We start from the raw sequence: 22,389 nt of genomic DNA, 5'->3' as shown, positions 1-22,389 counted from the left end.
CTCTCTCTTATAATGAACTCTCAGAATAAGAGATGCTCACAGACAACACCACCCAAACAGATTTTGATAAATGTCTTGTGGGTTCCAGTCGCACAAAACCATTCAAGTGTGAATGACATTTGAAGGACTCAGCGCCCTTTGAGAAGCAGGTGCATCCTCATATGGGGTTCAAAGGTAGGGATGCAATTACAGCGATGCACAGCCTCCAGCTCTATTTGTCATCATGGTAAGTCTGATATTTGAGTATGTGGGTCTGGATAAGGATGCAAAAGGCTCAAGCCAAGAAGCCCCAGATGCAATAATGTCAGAAAGTTTGCGCTTCCTCACTACTGAGAGGTTCACAGACACCAATCCATGATTAATGTTAGGCTTTGCCAGGAAAAAGAGCTCTTTGGAGAGCAAGAACTTCAAGATTCTGCTTTTCCATGAATATGTTTTTTGATACCGGAGTGTCTGAAATTGTTTTAAAAGCCCCTTTTTTTTTTTACATAAAAAGAGAGAGAAGCGCTGAAATATGTATCAGGCCTCCTCTGTCCATCCCACTGAAGAATATTAATGACTTATTCAAGGGAGGTCTTGGTTATGTGACCAATTCTGATTTTCTACGAATGTCACAGGCAAAACTTTTGGAGGAAATTTAGAGAGAATGAATTGTGCAGGAATTTTGCACGAGTAGCTTTAGTGCCTGATTCACTGACGGACTTATGCAAATCAGGTAATGGCAAAAAAGCAATAGAAAATGCACACAAATATCTCTTTCAAATGAAATGTCAAAGCACAATGAGCCTTGTGAATAAGGCACACTATATTGAGCTGAAATGACATAAAATGGAGGCCTATTTGCACTGAAAATAATGACACAGCGAAAATGTCTTACATTTGGACCTGGTTAAACTGCTTTGTGGGTGGTTAATAAGACAAAAGTGATGCCACTGTTTAGTTAAAAAAATTTATTAAGTACCTTTTGATGTTTTTTTTTTTTTTCAAATTATGTATTTGAAAGCAGTCGCTGATACTCACCAAACCAAGGCCGAAAAAACTGTAAAAAACAGTAAAATTGTGAAATATCATTACAAAGCACATTTACAAGTAACAACTGATATTTTTGTATATTATAATGTATTACACTGTGATGGCAAAGCTGAATTTTCAGCATCATTACTCCAGCATCATTCTTATATGCGGACTTAGTGCTCATGAAACATTTATATCTATGTTGAAAACAGTTGCACTGCTTACTATTTTTGTGGACACCATGATACATATTTTTCAGGATTCTTTGATGAATAGAAAGTTCAAAAGAACTGTATATATTTGAAATAGAAATCTTTTATAACTTTATAAATTACTTTATTGTCACTTTTAATCAATTTATTACATCCTTGCTGACTAAAAGTATTAATCTATTGTAAAAAAAAAAAATACTGCGGACGGCTGTGTGTGCAACAGCATTTAAAAATTATAATAAGATGTCTAAAATAAGTTTCATAATTAGATTGTTATTGACTCCAAAAAAGACCTTTATTGATGCAATAAAATAACCTTACCAGCAAGAGGGCATACATATTATCCGTTTTTGACAATGCATCAGCTATTTTGAGTGAAAACCTATTGTCTAAGCACTGTTTAAGGCCACATCCTGTTTAATTCATACCTCTAGGTTGACCTGGCACAAAGCTACAGTTTGCTTTGTATCTTGACTTTGACCTGTTGTATGGTCCATTTCTTGAGGCACAGCCTGTGGGCTCCAGGGAACGGAGCTCAGACTCGCCATTACTGTTTGCAGAGGCTTTCGTAAGTGATGTAAAATACACACTACCACCCGATGGCCTTCACACATTCATCCACGCAGAATCAGAAATATTGCCAGCTATTTTTGGGGTATAATCACTGGATGTGTTCCTTTAACTGCTGTAAACAGACTGAAGGAGAGATAAATAATATATATATATTTATAAAATCATTTTCATAAATAAATAACGCACCATATAGATAGATACTTTTCAACTTTTTTATCAATTCACATAAAATGAAAAAGAAAAAAGTTACTAAATAACTGATGGATAGACATAAAATGAGCGAAAAAGAACGTGTAGATGTCAAAGACTGTGTGGAGCTACATCAAGAACACTGGATAATTCAGCAGAAGCCTGAGGGATAAATCTGATATTCTCTGCTCATAGTCACCTCCACAGACATAACACATTGATTTTTGAAGCTATCACTACCCTGAAGGGGACAGGAAAACTAGAGAGAGAACTCAGTTTATTTCTGAAACTGACTGATAAAATTTGACCAAGGCACTGGCTCTGAAATAGACAAACCTCCGGTTTTTCCTCTGGAAAATGGACATGGTTAAGCCAAGTTCATGGGTCAAAGCTTTGAGATTTTCAGAGCTGTGTTTTTTTTTTTTTTTCATCTTGGCAAAAAGATGGCCTGGAGTGTTTAACTAGACACGAGCTATAAAACAGAGGGCAATGTAACAAACACTAGCAGAGTGAGAACAGCTAAGATAACAGATCTCACAAAGACATTATTAAAAATGGGCAAAGTCATGGACATAGGATACCCTCTATCTGATCTTACTGTAAATTATGGATGAGCTAAAGAGAATAGCTGTGTTCCAATACCAACGCCTACATAGGCACCCTGACCATCATGGAATCCTATAATCAAATTATTTGGAACAGAGGTTTTCAAGAAATGTTAATGACAATTATGTCAATTATGGCAATCTCCATATGACAGACCCCTTTCCTAAAATATAAAGACAGCTACACTAACATTCAAACTTTTGGGGTGAGTATTATTATTATATATATAGATTTTTACTTTCAGGGATGCATTAAATTAATCAAAAGTGACAGTAAAGACATTTACATTGTTATAAACGATTCTATTTTACAAAAATGCCTATTCATCAAAGATTAAAGATTAAACAGTACAAATGTTTTAAACATTAATAATAATAATAAAACAATAATAATATTCTGGCACGAAATCAGTAATGGCTGCTGAAAATTCAGCTTTGCTATCATAGGAATTGAATTACATTTTTAAATCTGTGAAAATAGAAAAAAGTTATGTTTCACAATATTAATTTAATTAATAGTAATTTCACAATATTACTGATTTTTTATTTTTTTTTTGCTGTATTTTTTATCAAATAAATGCAGCCTTGAGCATAAAATACTTATTTATAAAACATTAAACAAACAAACTAACTTTTGAATGGTGTTTACATATATTAATTATTTAAAAAATCATTAAGAATAATTTATGAAAAAAAAGTCATATTATAAAAACAACATGTTGATAAAAAATTGTATTAACACTACTAAACTGAATAAAAAAATATATATTATCTGGAATTAGAATTCAATAGAGTCTGACGTTAACATGTGGCTAACTTTAATAAAAAGTACATAACAATAAGCATGGAAATACACAGCACAAACAAATACTGCGATTTTTTTTTATTGTAATTAGGCTGAACTATTGAATGAAATATATGTAATTACTATATTTGATCTGTATTTTTTCATTGAGCTTGATGCAATGCATGATGGGATTTTCTTTCTCTATGAAAGGATACTGTACAGTGTTTCTTCCTGAGAAGGCCAAAAGAAGGTTTGGAACAGCTTACACATCGGAAGCGCGGCTATAATGCCTTAGTTAAAATGCTGCCTCTGTAGAGAGCGCACTGGGTTTTGGAACAGAGAAAATGGCTCTCTCTGTTGAAAAAGGCTACGTGAGACATCTGTTCATTTTGGCTGAAGAGGAAGGAAAGCAAACATGAAAGAGTAGTTTGAAAGCAAATAAGCTGTTAAGGAACGATTCAGTGCAGCTTTTGAGGCCCACTGTGAACATACATCCTTGATAGATCAATGAATTATTGCACAACATCCATCAAGATCACTCACTAACGTGGAATTCACACAGAGCATGAGAGTATACAGGAAATTAACATCACGTCCTCCATACACAACGTAAGGAATGGCTGCATCATATCCATTCTACCTTATATACACAAACTCCGTGATGATGATGCAAATGGTTTTCTATTGATACATTTCTTCTTTTATTTCAGCCACTTGATTTCTTTTTCTGCTATGAAACTAATGAATAAACTTGACTTTCATGGATGCTCACTGATGAATAAAAGCCTCTATTATGCACTAAAACATGCAGTTCTCTTAACAAAAATTGAGGTTGTGGACATATCTGAAGAAAACACAAAAAAAGGTAAAAGATGGCATACGAAAAAAGTATGTTTACATTTAACATTCTTGCTCTCAAGGTTGGTAAATGCTTAAGATGCAAAAACTTTTCAAGCCACTGAGTTAAAATACATATAACGTCAACAATGGCATTTGAGTCTTTCCTTTGACAGTAAAGGGTCCGTATGATTTTGTTCCCCATGTTTTTGAAAGTTTCTTATGCTCACCAAAGCTGCATTTATTTGCTCAAAAAACAGTAAAACAGTAATATTGTGAATTTTTTTTACAATTTAAAATAGCCATTTCATATCCGATACATTTTAAAATGTAATTTATTCCTGTGATGCAAAGTTACATTTTTTAGTCTTCAATGTAACATGATATGCTGATTTGGTGTTCAAGAAACATGATTTTGCTGATTTTTTGGTGGGAAATATCACTAGAATTCTGAAATAGGATCAAATATGAGCTGAGAGTTCTATATTCTTGCTAAAATCTGAAAGCATAATACATAATAAAAGCATAATGAAAGCAAAATAGCCCAAATATTTGATAAAAGAACATACAAGATGCAGGGGATGTGTGGTGCAATTCTCTGCCATTTCACTGTGGTAGTAATAAATAGCAAGTAATAAACCCAAATGTCCATTCACCTTAACTTTCTTGGTGGAGCTGAAAGTTCAATATTGAATAGGAATACACTGCAATAATGGAGATCCCCCAAGGGAATCATAGGGCAAACACTATACCTTACTATGATTATAATGTTATATTGTCCCAGTTTATGAGCTTGCTAAATTGCCTTCCGCCTGGATTGAAAAGGCTCTCAAATTACCTCGGTGGGGCAAATATTTAAGACCAAAGCACAGAGTCAACTCAAATTCATAAGCGCTAGAGGGCTTCATAAATTTCAAAGAAAACAGATTCACTTAAACAAGCGGGATCAATATATGATAGAATACTAGCGCGAGAGGAAAGGAGGGAGGCAATTGGCAGTTCTTTCAGTCTTCTGAGTTCACATGCCTTGAAGGTATCAGACTTTAGCTGGAGCCACAGAGAGAACCACAGCTGAATGCATATAAGAAGCAAAGCGAACACCACCGTGCATGACAATCTGAAGTTTTTTTCAGAATTATCCCATTAACACAATGGAACAGGTCTGTGATCGGTGCGATTCATCAAACTGTCAGCAACATGACTTGTCAGTGTTGTTCTTATAGGCTTACATTTCATGAGTGGAAAATCACTGGCAATTTTCAGTCGTCCTGTCAATTTCGGTTGTAATTGAACATGCAGCAAAGCTCCAAATACCTATTAGTTTTGCTTAGAGGGTATAACGGCACTAACGATTAAAAGGAAAACAAATGTGTAAGGAACCCTGTTTTAAACCACGCCACACCACAAACACATCGGAGCATTAGCGTCCTAACACTAAAGATTTAATATCCATTTCCTGACAGTATCATTATAATGATTAACAATTTTACTGTAAACAGCAGTGTTTGACTAGCTCTACCTGGGTCCATTAGTAAAGAAGTGGAAAACAAACAAAAGCAAACATATTTTCACTGGATTCCTCATGCTTAATTGGAGAACATCTCAAAAGTTGCATCATTCTCTTAACAGCTGCGTACTTGATTACCATGGCAACAACCTTACTGTAACATCACCTAATTATGACTAATTATCTGTTACTGAGGGAAGCAATCAGTACTCGCCATTGGCTCCTGAGAGATGATGATTAAATGCTGAAAAACACTAAGAAACTTACCAACATAAGATGTCTCTACGATCATGATAATTCTCGTTTGAACAAAAAATGGGGGTTTTAATATATTGGTTCTCTAAGGCTGTTAATGGGAGATTCAATTCTAAAAAAACATGTCAGATCTGTTTTTGCATGAATCATCTTGAATAATTTAGATTCAGTGGGGAAGTTCTAATCCCTAACATTCTACCATTCCCATCTATTACAAGTGGATTCGCCACACTGAGTCATTCATGTCAATTAACTTAACGTGTCGGCCATTAATCTTCAGCGCTTAAAGAAAAAGATGATGGAAACTCAATGCATTTAAATCAGTAGTTTTAAAATGCACTGAATTGGTGAAATGAGAAGTAAAATAAGAAGATTGCAATTACACAAGTGTCCCCTCTGGAATTTGACTTAACTGCGGCCTATTAGCAAGACTACGCTCATTTACGGCACTATCAGACTCCTCATCCACATTTCCAAAGCCAATTTGCAGCTCAAGACAAGCAGAATGGACCTTTAACCTGGACAAGAAAAGGATGGAGCCAGAAGGCAAACGGGCTGAGCTGCAAAGGTGACAAAAATATTCACACAGTACAGATGAAAGCTTGCTATATGACCTTACGAGTCTGAATGATGTCTGGATCATTCTACTATCCTACATCATTACGGGAAGGATAGCTTTATTTCCGGCACTTGATGTTTTTAACTGAACCGAATAATGCGTGGTTCAATTAACGGTTCTCACAAGTGCATACTTTTGCTGATGGGGACAAATTATTGTACTAAAATGCAGTTTCCTGCAATACTTACTCAATGGCACCACAACACCACTATTGAATCTACAGTGTAAAACAGAGATCAGTGCATTCCGATTCCCAATGGTTCTCTTCAAAAACATACAGCACAATCAATGTACTCCGAACTTTTATGAACAGTTCCTTTTAGTAAATAAAAAAATTCAGAGACTGCCCAATTCAGTGGCTGCATTCGAAGGCTGAATGCATCATAGTGGCACAATGGAGGCTGTCCCAATTCGAAGGCTCCAAAATGCAGCCTACAAATCCGTTCTTGGTTTCCTGGGCCGCGAAGCATAGAAAAGGGCAATCCTCGCAGCCTAGCCTATCCCAAGATTCGCGTGTCGGTGATGACTGGATTTATTCATTTTTTTGTGAAAATGCTGGATTTCACTTTTAAATGTAAGTATTAGGTTTCAACTTACTTGAATATCACCACTGTAAAAATTGTATGATCAATAAGTTATGACAACATATGTTTTTACATTGCTTTTACCAAAGTCCCTGTAAGACAAGTCATTTCACTCTGCGGCCATCTTTGAAACGCCTCTCGGACATGCAAGTGCATCTCTTTGAATGAAGAAACATCAAATTCTCCAAAACTGTTCGCCAAGCTTACGATTAAATTTCATATTTGAAATCAGCAATGAAATCTGACAACAGCTGTCTCATAAATGTTGTTTCTAACCGCTCGAATCATGACAGAAAATGACATTATTCAGGCTGGATCAAGCTAATGCGCAAGCACAGTGAAAGCGTGTGTCTGACTGTTTCTATAGGAACCGGAGCTTCTAACGGCAGCTGCAGTGACGTGATGACTTTACCAATCGGCGATTGGCTCTTATTTAGAAGGCGAGACTTATTCTGCCATATTGAGCGATGCACTTTTCCCCATTTAAAACAATACGAGAGACGCGTCTTGTGTTATTCTATAGTCTTTGCTTTTACTCATCAAATTAAGAAATTTTCAACTTTTTTAAAACAAAATTCAACTCAATTCAGTTAAATTACTTAACATCCATATTGATTGTACTTAATTTAAGGCACCAATTTACTGATACAAATGTAAAAGATTAAAGCTGTTCAAATGTTGACTTGTAACTTACTAAGATGTGATTTTATAGAAAGTTTATTCTCTTTATTATGTACATAAATGGACCAAGGTGAACACATTAGACAGGTTGTGAAGCCTGTTTTGTTTTCAGACGGTTAATTATAACTTTCATAAAAGTCCAGTGCAAAAGTTTCTGCCACCTGTCAACGATGGCTGTCACAGTTGCTAAGTGACAAGAGCAATCCTCCGTAGGCTAGACTGTCCCATTTAGCAACGCTCACTTAGACCTTCAAGGACTTCGAAGTTGTGGCCTTTAAAGTCTGTGTCCTTCGAGGGAAGCAGCCTCTGAATTGGGACACAGCTAGTGTTGTGTGATTCCTGAAAGAAATATTCTTATGAATAGTTTCTTTTAGTGAATAAAAAAAAGTACAAGGCAATCAGTGTACAGTAGTCTGATACCTGAAAGAATGACTGATCTAGTGAACCAAAATCATTCAGCACAATCAATTCTGATTCCTGAACGAATGACTCTTAATAAGCAATTTTTTAGTGGATCAAAAAAATACAGCGCAATCAGTGTAGTGCAATTTCCAAACAAAAGATGCTTATGAACGATTTTCTTCAGTGAATCAAAACATACAGAGAAATCAGTGTAATGCAATTCCTGATTTATTATTTTTAGTGAATCAAAGTCTTAGAAAGCACAATCTGATTCTGGAATGAATGGCTGCAATGAGTCAGTTCTGACTTGTACTGGTACTGACTGGTAGTTCATTTGACATATAGTTAAAGATGCACATGATACATTTTGTCAGTAATGTTTTATAACAATAAATAAATTAAATGTTACCACTTTATCTAGTTATGGCCAGGGCCGGTTCTAGACATTAGGAGGCCCTAGGCAAAATTCATGTTGGAGGCCCCCCACCCCCAATAAAAAACACTTGAAACAAATATGATTCCTAACCTTTATATTTATACAACATATGTTTTTACTTATACAGTACATAAGTTTGGACAAATTACAATTTTTTATGTTTTTGAAAGAAGTCTCTTATGCTCATCAAGCCTGGATTTATCTGATCAAAAATACAGAAAAATAATATAGTGAAATATTATTAAATAATGGTTTTCTATTTTACTATACTTTAAAATATATTTCTGTGATGCAAAGCTGAATTTAGTGTCACGTGATCCTTCAGAAAACTTTAATATTCTGATTTATTATCAAATGTTAGAAATTGTGCTTAATATTTATTTTATAACCTGTGATACTTTTTTTCAGGATTTTTTTATTTTTAAAAAGTTGTATATATTTAACACATCCTTGCTGAATATTCCTGTTTTTGTTTTTGTTTTTCTGTATTTTTGATCAAATAAATGCAGGCTTGTAGAGCATAATATGAAACTTTAAACATTAAAAACAGTAATGGGTCCAGACTTTTTACCATTACTGATGTACATATTAATCAAACTTTATCTAAGGTAATCTCTTTTTTTGTTTAATGAAGATGTTATTGTTGTTGTTGTTATTTTGCTGTTTTATTAAATTTATTCACAGTTCCAGAATACCACTTCAGTAGATGAACATAAGTGCTTTTATCATTTTTTTCATACATGTAGCTGCGGTATGGGCAGGATTTTTCCCTCCCATTTAATCAATATTGACTGCAGATATTATGATATTATGTATTGCATTGTTACCTTAAATATGCTAGAGAAAAACATGGTAGCTACTGAGCAGAATAATTTTTTTTAACTCATCAGCAGAATTTAGAAGATAGACCCATAGATATGAGATCCTTTATTTGAAACATTTAAAAATGCTGTAGTGTGTTGGCTTTTTAACTTTGAATACAAACGTCTTGTCTTTTACTTTTGTAGCTTTTTTACTAGTCAGCTCCCGACGCGATGTTATCCTTGTACGCGCAAATTCAAAGCGTCGCGTCTGGGCACGTTAATGACGCTCGCGCTCTTTTAAACTCGTAATAAAGCGGTGAATGATTTTTCCAGAAATGACGCTGATCTACAGTACAAGTTTATATTTAGAATACATTGCAATCACTCCAAAATAGATGACGACAACTCACACACCTGCATTACGAGCTGTGCTTCTTTGAGTGCCTATTTAGGCTTTTGCTTCGCAGCACCTGATGGATGCGTTCGTTACACAAACGTTCAGAAGCCGGCACCCGCTTTGAAACGGAAACATTAATTGGTTTAACTGCAGATGAGTGACAATTCAACAATATCCAATGAACAATGAGGCTATAGTATTTCTGTCCGTCTTGACTGGTGGACTATATATATAGGGGATGTTACGGTTATGGAGGCCCCTCCTCAAAGCCCGAGGCCCTAGGCAATCGCCTGCTCTGCCTATAGCTAGCGCCGGCCCTGGTTATGGCCAACATTAAATTGTATTTATTCCACTTCAAAAAGTCAACGTTTTTGTAAACATACATTTTGCAAGGATTTTTAAATACTTTATTTAATATAAAATGTAAACAGAATTTAATTTCCAAATACTTATTCCTTAAATGTTTTAAAATAATCGTTAATAAGCCATTAATGAACCAGCGTTAATGGCTGACTTTTTGGTTTAACAAACATTGTTCAACTAGCAGTTGACAGAAAATGTTCAGGTGTTGTACAATGTGACGCTATAAGGATGAGCAATTCATTGCAGCATTTCCATAAACCTTATCAGCCATTTATGAAGAAAGATTGATCATGAATGCTCTCAATTCAACGTCTACACCCCAGGACTAAGGCATTCAGAAGCATGACTAAGGCAATCATTTTTTAATTTGTCAAGGTAATATTTCTTCAACTAACGATTCTCTGCAGATGGAGGAAAAAAATCAAAGATCTTAAAACTACACTCAATTTGTATTCTAATAGGCCTACCCCATGTCAGATTAACAAGAAAAGCCCTGTCATGCAACCACACGTATAAACCTGTCTAAACTTATATCGAAAAATTTATTAGGGGTTCAAATATGGAATCTTAAAGAATTTGATTGGCTTTAATTGAAAATGAAGATCATGTGTGGTAGAGTCATATGATTCATTGATATTCAATAATAAAAAAAAAAGACTAATTCCAAGTGGGAGAATTAGTCAACAAATTGGTTCACTCAACCTGACTAATTATAGTGCTATGGTTACCGTAGTACTTTTCTCTGTAGTACAGAAGAATAAGTGACACCCCATATCAATTCTTCCATTGATAAAGTCCACAATTGATCCAGTAAATCCAATAACACGCTGAAGTCAAACAGGATCGAAATTTCAGATCGTGTAGACCTTTTAGATTAGGTCAAACCACAAAATTAATCTCACAGCTGTCACTGAGCACTTACTATGCATGGAACTTCATCAAGTTATTACCTGACTCTTCCATGCTGTAGTTCAATGTGGAGTCAATTTGCTTTTCTTAAAAGAGATAAAGTATTCCATAGAGGCGGAGCCCAATTAGCCTTGAGGTTAACAATGTAAGAATAACTACCCTTTCTCCTAATGGCCTATTAGCACAGGAGTTTGGCGAGTGTGTCCAGAATGCCTATAGATGTCTTAGGACTAATGCTCCTCTATAGAGTGACAAAGACACATCTTACATCAACAAAAAAGGAAAATTGTATTAACATGAAGGCTAGACTCTTTAAAATCTCAATTGTTTCTTCCAGACAGTGATGAGATTTCAATATGAACTCGTTTGAAATATGAATGCATTTCTCATCCAATTCTTCCAAGACCAAATGTTCAGGGCTATGTTATCAACATTACATTTGAAGATACTTTAAGAGACAAAGTTTATACCTAAAAAAATTTACCTATTTTATACAGTACTTTAATAATGTACATCAACAGTGTCCAACCATGTCTATCTATCTGTCTGTCTGTCTGTATGTATATACAGTATAATCAATTCATGATTTTTTTTACATCCAAAACCAAGCTCTCTTATAATTCCACTCCTGCATCCTTCCATCACTGTCATAGAGACAACAATCTGCTAGCTGTGCTTGTCCACCCTGATATGGAACGGCTTTTCACAATCCTGTTGAAATCAAATTCTGATGGATGCAATGAGATCCTGTGCGTTTTTTTATTTTATTTTTATTCCTATTTCACTCAAAAATGTATAGAATTAAATGAATTGTGTATGCAAATTCATGTTGACTTTAAGCTATAAAGGACAAACCTGAGCATTAAAGTTTAACTCTGGGACATGATGCAACTTTACCATAGCTACAACTGGTGCTGATTGATCATATAGTATTTAAACATACAAAATTGAAACATTAAGTAATTTATCAACTAGGTGCTACTTTGCTAGAAAAACAACAGTTAAAAAAGAGGCTGATGAAACCTTATGAGATCTCTATGTAAGAGCCACTGCCTCTGTGTGGGGGAAGAATGTCAGCTCACCTGATGCAATGTCCACCCGCATGTTCTTCTGCTGGGTGACGTTAATGTGCGCTGTGACTTTTCCATCGTTTAGAGCCAATTCCAGCATTCCATCTGCCAAGGAGCTGAACAGGAGCAGGCCGCTGGGGTTCCAGGAACGGAACTGGAATCCCACAGACACCATATTGTGGTCCCTCCTCCCCGGCAGCTGCAGAAAGCTTGTGCCATTGAAGAAGACGGGGAACGTGTGTGTGTCCACGCAGGAGAACGTCAGGTTGCGCTGAAAATAAGGCAGGATACAAAACACTTAAAAGCCATTTATGTTGTTTAGAGTGTAGACGGTGAGATGTAATTGGTAAAACAACTGTTTTCTTTATAGCATGGATGTATCAAACCTGATATCACTTCTTAAAAATAAATCAGGTCTCCCAACATGGCCAAGCTAGTTATGCTGGTCCATTTTGAAGCTTTTAAAGGGGCATTAGAAGTTTTTAAACCAGGTAAGACCAGCAAAGAACCTTAGATCAGCTGTTTTTCTTGCAAAAATATGTCTCTGTTCAACAGCAAATTCAACACAACACACTGTATAATGTATTTCTCAAATGCAACATCTTTAATACACTTACAAGGCTGCAAAATAAAGTGACTAGAAAATAAATCTGAGTCTGAAATGGTTGAGGACCTTTCATGTGGAACATGGGCTTAAAGAAAGATCTCTCAAAGTGCTGCTACAGCATGTTCTCAACCACACCTTTGATTTCTGAACCTTAAGCTGGAAAAGGAGTGCATGGAAACAACGACGAGGGCTTTTATTCATAACTCTCCAGCTCTACGTCCTTCTAAATGGTAATTTGGAGGCACCGAATGCACTTCAGCCTTATTTCAAATATAGAGAACTTAATCAGTCTCATCACAATGAAATAGAAAAGTGCACTCAGCCTTTCTCAGAGCTTCATAAGAGAACCTCCGCCCATGCGATGTGTTTCATCAACCTTGAATATAATCCTTCAGACATGAATAATAATTCAGAGCCTGTCTATGGTGGACACATGTCAAATTTGCAAGGATAATTTTGCTATTTAGACGCTATTAAAGGGATAGTTTAACCAAAAAAATAATAATAATTGTCATCATTTACTCATCCTCATCTGGTTCCAAGCCTTTATGACTTAATTACTTCTGTGGAACACAAAAAAAGATATTTTGGAAAATGTCTCAGTGGTTTTTGTCCATACAATGGAAGTCAATAGGGTCCGATGTTGTTTTGGACCCCATTGACGTTCATTGACTTTTTGTGCAGAGAAAGAAAGTCATACAGGTTTGGAACGACATGGGTACAAGTCAATTATGACAATTTTAATTTTAGGTAAATTTTTGCCTTCTAAAATACAGTACAAGCATGATTTGTTTATTTGTCAAAATCAAAATCTCTAGAACAAAAATATGTTAATCTAAACCAAATATATTGTGATTTACCATAATGCTTGACTGATGTTCTATGACATGATGTGCTGGTGTAACTGTACGGCAGAGATCCAATTTTATGTATCAGTAAAAAAGCATTGTGTCTCTTTATGTTTGTGGTTCCATTAATGAATCACAGAACAATGATATGCTTATCGGATATGATGTGCAATTATAGCATTCTTTGTAATATCACAGGCAGTGGAAATTAGATTATTATCAGTGCTGACAACAGTCATCAAATCCGCATAGATGATTAACATTCCCATCAGCATGTTGTAACAAATTAAACGGAACCATACAGCATACAGTAGATATGAGGTTTTTAATGCAAGCTCCATCAATATCACGTCTGAACCACTACACATTCTGAAGTGTCAACCTTGCACATCTCTTCATGGTCATACACCTCCACAAAAACCTCCAGGCAAAAACAAGCCAAACATTAAATATGCATATATGAACTGTCATAAACGAGAAAGTTATGCAATCAAAATCAAACTCTGATCAGTCAGATATGGTCCGTGGTATTGATTGAAAAGGGAATTGACTCACAAAGCTGGAGGTGTCAAGTTTCTTTCTTCTGGCCAGGTCAGTGATGTTCTCTCCATTGTAGTTGATGCTCTCCATGCAGCCTTTGAAGTTTCTTCTACCTCCTGAGACTGGCTTCCCAGAATAAGGCATCCCTCCAAAAGTCAGCTGCATGGAGAAATCAGACTTCTTAGAGACATAAGCCAGAAAAACTGAATCAAAGCATTTCAACCCACCAAGTTCAACACAACAATATATACAGAGTGTGGGGTAAGATGTGCCAGTGGGTAAGCCAAGTCACCTCCTTAACCAATAAACCATGCACAATTTTTTTTTTTTTTTTTTAATTCCATTAGAAAATGTGTTTTTGGATGTAAGAGTAAATTTTGCACATCTAGGTTAAAATTTAATTTTTTTTTTTTTTTTTTTTTAGCAAATTAGTCTATAAATAAATGCCATGCATGTTGGTGAAATGGCAGTGCAAAAAACCTGCAAATTATCCAGATAAAGATTAGATTAGATTAGATTAGATTCAACTTTATTGTCATTACACAAGTACAGGTACAAGGCAACGAAATGCAGTTTAGGTCTAACCAGAAGTGCAATAGCAGCAAGTGCAGGATATACAGTGGTTCCATAAGTGCAGAACATGGATATGTACTGAATAAATATAGAGTTGAATACTATTATAAACAAAAATTTACAGATAGATTGTCCTATGAATATAATATACAGATTATTACTGTGAACAGAGTTTACAGCTAGATATGTACTGAATATAATAATATACAGATGGCTATTACTATAAACAGAATGTTTACAGATAGATATGTACTGAATATAATATACAGATGGCTGTTACTATAAACAGAATTTTACAGATAGATATGTACTATGAATATATATACAGATGGCTGTTACTATAAACAGAATGTGAGCATAATATACAGATGGCTATTACTATAAACAGAATTTAACAAATAGATATATGTATAAGTTAGGCTAATGAGCAGTATAACAATGGATTTAAAGTAGTGCAAATAAAGTTTGGACAGAAGCTATCCGAGTGAAAGTGCAGTGGAAAGTAATTGCATATTACAGTTAAGGTACGATATTGCAATGTATATGTAAACAGTCGGTACTGTAAATAAACAGTCGGCAGTGCAAATTGAGCATATTCCAGTCAAGGTAGTAGTGCAAGATGCATATGTAACAGTTGTTACTGTAATAACAGTCAGCAGTGCAAATGAACATTATAGTATTGCAAATAACAAAATGGAGGCAGGTGTGAGGAGGGAGAGGAGAGTCAATCAGTATATGAGGGGAGTGGGATCAATGAGGGTTAGAGTTTAATAAAGAGACAGCTCTGGGGAAAAAACTGTTCTTTAGTCTGCTGGTCCTGGTCCGGAGGCACCTGAAACGCCTGCCGGAGGGCAGGAGAGAAAACAGTCTGTGGGCTGGGTGAGAGGAGTCCTTAAGGATGCTGCGAGCTCGATGCAGACAGCGTTTCCTCTGGATGTGCTCGATGGCAGGTAGTGGAGTCCCAGTGATGCGCTGGGCGGTTTTCACCACCCGCTGCAGTGCCTTGCGCTCTGCAACAGAACAGCTCCCATACCACACTGTAGCACAGTTGGTCAGGATGCTTTCTATTGCACAGCGATAGAAGTTCACCAGGATAGTGGAGGAAAGCTGATTCTTCCTCAGTGTCCTCAGGAAGAAAAGGCGCTGGTGAGCCTTCTTGACCAGGCTGGAGGTGTTGGTTGTCCAGGTCATGTCCGCCGAGATGTGGATCCCCAGGAACTTGAAACTGGAGACACGCTCAACAGCCATTCCATTGATGTGGATGGTGTCGTGTGTGCCTCTTGACACTTTCCTGAAGTCCACGATGAGCTCCTTCGTTTTGGTGGTGTTGAGGAGCTGGTTATTTTCGGTGCACCATGTGGCCAGGTGCTTGATCTCCTCCCTATAGGCAGTCTCATCGTTGTTGCTGATGAGACCAATCACCGTAGTGTCGTCCGCAAACTTGACGATGGAATTAGATCCGTACACAGGCTTGCAGTCGGAGGTGAAGAGGGAGTAGAGGAACGGGCTTAGCACACAGCCCTGTGGTACACCAGTGTTGAGTGTGATGGATGTGGAGCAGTTGGAGCCTGATCGAACATTCTGGGGTCTGTTGGTCAAGAAGTCCAAAATCCAGTTGCACATGGAGGTGTTGAAGCCCAGGTCTCCAAGTTTGGCTATTAACTTAGTTGGGATGACAGTGTTGAATGCTGAGCTGAAGTCAACAAACAGCATGCGTGCATAAGTGTTCTTATTGTCCAGATGTGTGAGCACAGAGTGCAGTGCCATGGAGACTGCATCCTCTGTGCTCCTATTGCTACGGTAGGCAAACTGGTGTGAGTCCAATGTGGATGGTAGAGTCTTTTAGGTGTGCCAGGACCAGCCGCTCAAAGCACTTCATTACGATGGGTGTGAGTGCTACAGGGCGGTAGTCATTAAGGCACTTCGGGCTGGAGTGTTTTGGCACTGGCACAATGGAAGTGCATTTAAAGCATGTTGGTACAGCTGCTTGGGCAAGAGACAGGTTGAAAATGTCTGTAAAAACCCCAGCGAGCTGCTCCGCACATGCCCTGAGTACGCGTCCAGGGATGTTGTCTGGTCCAGCAGCCTTGTGCGCGCTGATCCTGCTCAGTGCATTGCAGACATCTGTGGAGGAGAGTGTGATCGGTGGGTGGTCAGCTGAGGATTTGAGCTTGGTGGCAGTTTCTCTGTTGTCTCTTTCAAAGCGAGCATAAAAGTCATTTAGCTCGTTCAGGAAGTTGACATCAGTGGCTGCGGGGGTGGAGTGAGAGGGTTTGTAGTCACTGATGGCCTGAATGCCCTGCCACATGCGCCGAGGGTCAGCGTTGGAAAAGTGTCCCTCTATCTTAAGCTTGTAGCAGTGCTTGGCCTCTTTGATGCCCCTTTTCAGATTTGCTCTGGATGTACTATAGGCTTGTGCATCTCCTGATCTGAAGGCAGTATTGCGTGTCTTCAATAGGAGTCGCACTTCCCTGTTCATCCATGGCTTCTGATTTGGGTATGTGGTGATCTGCTTCTGGGTTGTAACACTGTCAATGGTGGTATTAATATAATCCAGTACAGAGGAGGTGTAGCAGTCAATGTCCGTGTGAGAGCCACTGGTGGCTTGAGAAGCAAACATACTCCAGTCTGTGTGTAGAAACCTTTCCTGGAGTGAGAAGTCTGCCCCCGCAGGCCACACCTTGATGGTCTTCACTGATGGCTTCACGCGATTGATCAGAGGTGCATATTTGGGGGTGAGGAACAAAGAAAGGTGATCTGACTGTCCCAAGTGGGGGAGGGGTGTCGCGACGTAAGCTTCAGCCATGTTTGTGTAAACATGGTCTAAGGTTTTGTTTCCTCTGGTGTGACAGGAAACATGCTGGTGAAATTTCGGTAGCACTGACTTTAAGTTTGAATGATTAAAATCACCCGCCACAATAAACGCAGCTTCCGGGTGAACGGTCTGTTGTTTACTGATGGCTGCGTGAAGTTCTTTCATAGCAAACTTGGCATCAGCATCCGGGGGAATATAGGCTGCAGTTATAATAGTGGAAGTGAACTCCCGCGGTAGATAAAACGGTCTACATTTAACCATGAGAAACTCAAGGTTAGCTGAACAATGTCTCCCAACAATAGCAGAGTTTGTGCACCAAGCTTTGTTAATGTAAATGCACAATCCACCACCTCTGGTCTTACCGGAGCCATCTAATGTTCTATCCGCCCGGAATGTATGGCGTCCCGCTAGCTCAATAGCGTTGTCCGGTATTCCGCTGTTTAACCATGTTTCCGTGAAAATTAGAACATTACAGTTCAAAAGTCTCTTGCTGTATGTGATGTTGAGTCGAATCTCCTCCATTTTGTTCAACAGCGACCGTACATTGGCAAGGAAAATGCTGGGTAAAGAGAGCCGGTGTGGTGTTAGCTTTAGCTTAGCTCTTAGTCCTCCGCGCTTCCCCCGCCTTTGTTTACGATCTCGCCGGCGCCTGCGAGCACTTCCGCCCGGCCGGGCAGAGTGCATAGCCTCGGGTGATCTGGCGATCTCAGGAAGGAGTCGAAGGTTGTCCATAAAACTGTCGGAAATTCGCAAACCAATATCCAAAAGCTCACCTTGGGTGTACGATGTTAAGGCACAACTGTTCTGGACGAACAGACCCGAAATGAGCAAGAAAAATACTGCTAAATTACATAATCTGGAGAGACCGCGAGCCTCGCGATGTACTCGCGCCGCCATCTTGGATCTATCAAAGATATTTATTTATTAATATTTACCTTAATAATAAATAATTATTTTTATATTTAGTTTTAAATTGTTTAATTAGTAACTACTTTCCTTGCTGGTTTATGAAACTATGAAGCAAAATATGATTTTGTAATGGGATTATGTATTAGTAAATGATCAACAAGTGATTCAACACAATAGTCGATAAATGCAATTGTTTGTAAATGCAGTCTGCGCTCCAGCAGAAAACGACACACTGGTTTGGATCCATTCTTGGCTCAATTAATCAGACACTTTCACTTTAATTGGGGTCAATTTGTCTCAGACCAACTGAGCTGTAACTAGCCCTGTAGCATCCAATGGCAACAGGAGCGTCTGAGCTCAATTGAATAGATAAGGATTTGCTTTCACACCATATTCTTTACGTAGCTGAAAATCAATTTCTTATACATTCCTCTACAGTGCTTGTTAATGCGCGTCATTTCTGTTTGATAACAGTAATACCCTGCTACATATTATTAGTGTGGATTAATCCTGTGTGGAGAAGCGGATTCAGATGCTCTGCGCTGAAAAGAATAACAAGGGATAAAAATCCCACTGCAAACACAGTGAGAACCTCCCTGGGACAAAGTGTCTTGGTTTGACATCACGGCTTTGAGCTTGAGATCTCTGGATTGGGTGACACATGCAGTGTGACCGGAATAATACAGAATAATACAGATAATTACAGAACAGTGTACTCCATTGCTTTCAGTTGTTTGCCATCTGCGTCAAATTAAGACGCATTTAATTCTTTGCATATGTAAATAAGAAAATATTTTTATAAATATATGAAAATATATATAGTTTGGAGCACCTAACCCCACCCTAAACCTACTCAACGAACACGTAACAGGCAAATACAAGTAGTCAAAGATATGTATTGCAAAAATTGACCCCAAAACAGTATAAAAGCATTACAAACCACTTGTGTTGTGTTCCAAGTCTTCTGAAGCCATACAATTACTTTATATGAAGAACAGAGTGGAACTTAAGGTGTTAATCGCTGAAAATGATCCAGGTCAGTGATATCTCATTCAAAAAATACACCCAAACTACACCCAATGCCATTTCACAATCAAAGCTGACTTAATGCTTCTTCTTAATGTGAGCAGAGGATCTGAGCTTGACGATGGATGGAGACGGTGATCGCTTTTGAGTCTGTTCCTCACACAAATCAATCGTTTGGTCGGAACACTTGGAATATTGTACTTTTTAAATAAATTGTGGTTGTAGTCGTATCTGCCTGATATATCCTGTGTTTTATATTATATAATACACAAATGGGTAGTTTTATTGATAGGGGTTGGGTTACATTCTCAAACATGTCTAAACACTGTAAATAAAATAGTAAAATAAATGTAAATCTGATTCTAGCTGATTACATTGAAAATCACACCCCAACATATATGTCATAATTGCTAAATAAACCCCAATATATAATTTCATCATGACGATACAATTTCCATGCCCATCGCGTCTGTGTATAAAATCAAAGGTTTCTCATTGAAAGAAATGGAGTACCCTGCACATCAAAAAATTATGCTAAAGGGGTACCCTGTGTGTTAAAAAGTGATGCGGAGGGGTTCTGACCAAGCATCAATATGTGATGAGTTAGGAGTGAGACTGTGTTGCAAAGTACCATAAAAGTGTTTTTTTGTATTCTATTCTATGTCTTCTGAAGCCATACAGTATTAACAAACTGGCACTTTGTTTAAGGAACAGACCAAAATGTAATTTTTCCTGTGAATCTTCTACTGTAGGTCTCAAATTAAATTCGATGTCAGACAAATCACGTCTGACTTACATTTCAGTCTGTTCCCACACAGAGCTACTGTACCATATGACTTCAGAAGATCTATATAGTTCACAAGTCATATGGACAGCTTTTATGATACTTTATGGTGCCTTTGTGTCATTTTGGAGCTTGACAGCTTCCCAACTGTTTTGATGCTTTATACATGGTCAGATACATGCATGTGTCATTATAATATTAACATTTCATGAAAATCAAGCTCAGATGGAGAGTTACAAGGCTTTTGACCAGCGAATGACATCATTTTTGTCCGTCAGTGGAAGTAGTTCTTTATTTACCTTTATATTGCAAACACGCAGAGATCTCCAAACTGTGCGACATTTCATTCACCATAGAGGCAGGTGGAGTTACGAGGTTTGACGGACAGTATAAGGAGCCAATGAAGTTACGAGGTTTAGTCACAATCTCTTTTATATGCTTTTCATTGGTTAAATATTTGTAAAACCCACATACAGAGGTAAAGGATGACCAATAGCGTTGATTTACAAAAAAAATAGATACAAGTTTTCCGCCTGACAGCAACGTTTTTTTTTTTTGCATTTAATTAATTCATTTTATTTTAGTTTTTGGCATGTAATAATTTTCCATGACACACCTGACAGCCTGTCACGGCACACTAGTGCACCATGTCACAGTAGTTGGTAAACACTGCCATAGAGGATAATCTTCAAAAATGCAGGAAGTCAAACGGGTTTGAAAAAACATCTTCAATTTAGGTGCACTATACTTTTACCAGCAATACTGACTTACTCAACCAGCATGACCAAGTTTTGTTGGTGAAAAACATGGTTATGTTGGTTTAAATAACAGAATAACACCAAACCAGCAATAAATAGCATAAACCAGCTTGGATGGCCATGGAAATTCATGCTTTTTATCAGCAGGTAATTCTTTGTCACAGCATTCATGCGGTTTTATCTTTGTGAGATTAATCTTTTCCAAGGACAATTATACACTTTTAAGCCTTACCAGTTATGGGGAGTAGCATTTTGAGCTAAGGCATCCCATAATGCACCTGCTTGTTAAATGAAGTTCAGAGCAATAAATCATTCACTTTCTCAGTCGTACCTCATAGTCCAGGTCAAGGTGATCAAACTCCCCGTTGGTGCGGAAGTGCTGAGTATGCTGATCAAGGGTGAAATTGACATTTCTCCTGTAGCGCTCAATTACTACAGAATGCCAATGATGATCGTCCAGCAGACTGCCGCTGGTCACAGATGTATGGCCCAGGATGGAGCCGTACTGATTACTTCCTACAGTTTATTAGACATGGGAGACGGTCATTAATATCAAACATACAATATCTTCACCTTCACTGCAGAATACTTATTGATGGGAGGAACCTGTCTTCACAGTGCATTTGAGATGTTTATGTCCTTATGATACACCAGATAATGGGTTTTGTGTTTTACAGTCTATCAATATTTCTTTTCCCTCCGGCTAGGTTTTCCTGCAATGCAGGTCCATAGGATATTAAACATATAGTTCACGTAAAAATGAAAATTCTGTCATCATTTACTCACCCTCATGTTGTTCCAAACTGTACTTTCTTTATTCAGTGGAAAATTCAATGAAAGTCAACAGGAACGAGTGTTGTTTTAGACCCAATTGACTTTCACTATATGGACAAAAACATTCTTCAAAGAACTTTTTATTTTGTGTTCTGCAGAAGAAAGTACGCTATACCATTCAAAAGTTTAGGGTAAGATTTGTTTGTTCATGTCTATATGCTCACCAAGGATGCATTTATTTGATCAAAAATGTTTTTTTACTTTAATGTTTTAAAATGCAATTAATTACTGTCATTACTCCAGTATTCAGCATCACATTATCCTTCAGAAATCATTCTAATATGATGATTGGGTGCTCAATAAATATTTATTATAATTATCATAATAAGCTACCTGAAACCAAACTTTTGAATGGTTGTGCTAGTCATACAGTTTGGCAAATACATGAAGGTGAGTAAAGATTATATAAGATTATAATTTAAATAATCAATGAGGATCAATGAAATAATAGA

At 37.3% G+C, this 22,389-nt stretch overlaps 1 protein-coding gene across 1 annotated transcript in view; it reads right to left on the bottom strand.

The window, feature by feature from the left end:
- cntnap2a (contactin associated protein 2a) overlaps nt 1-22,389 on the bottom strand; it is a 406,059-nt gene that overhangs the window by 179,326 nt on the left and 204,344 nt on the right. The window contains exons 6-8 of the mRNA XM_084399640.1: nt 21,435-21,619; nt 14,254-14,397; nt 12,256-12,514 (exon numbers count right to left, since the gene is read on the bottom strand). Of these exons, the coding sequence (XP_084255766.1) occupies nt 12,256-12,514; nt 14,254-14,397; nt 21,435-21,619 (588 nt within the window). The remainder of the gene's footprint in view (nt 1-12,255; nt 12,515-14,253; nt 14,398-21,434; nt 21,620-22,389) is intronic.

Source organism: Rutilus rutilus, assembly GCF_951802725.1.
Source record: "Rutilus rutilus genome assembly, chromosome: 24".
In the NCBI taxonomy this organism is placed as follows: domain Eukaryota; kingdom Metazoa; phylum Chordata; class Actinopteri; order Cypriniformes; family Leuciscidae; genus Rutilus; species Rutilus rutilus.
This window is presented reverse-complemented; position numbering and strand designations above follow the sequence as displayed.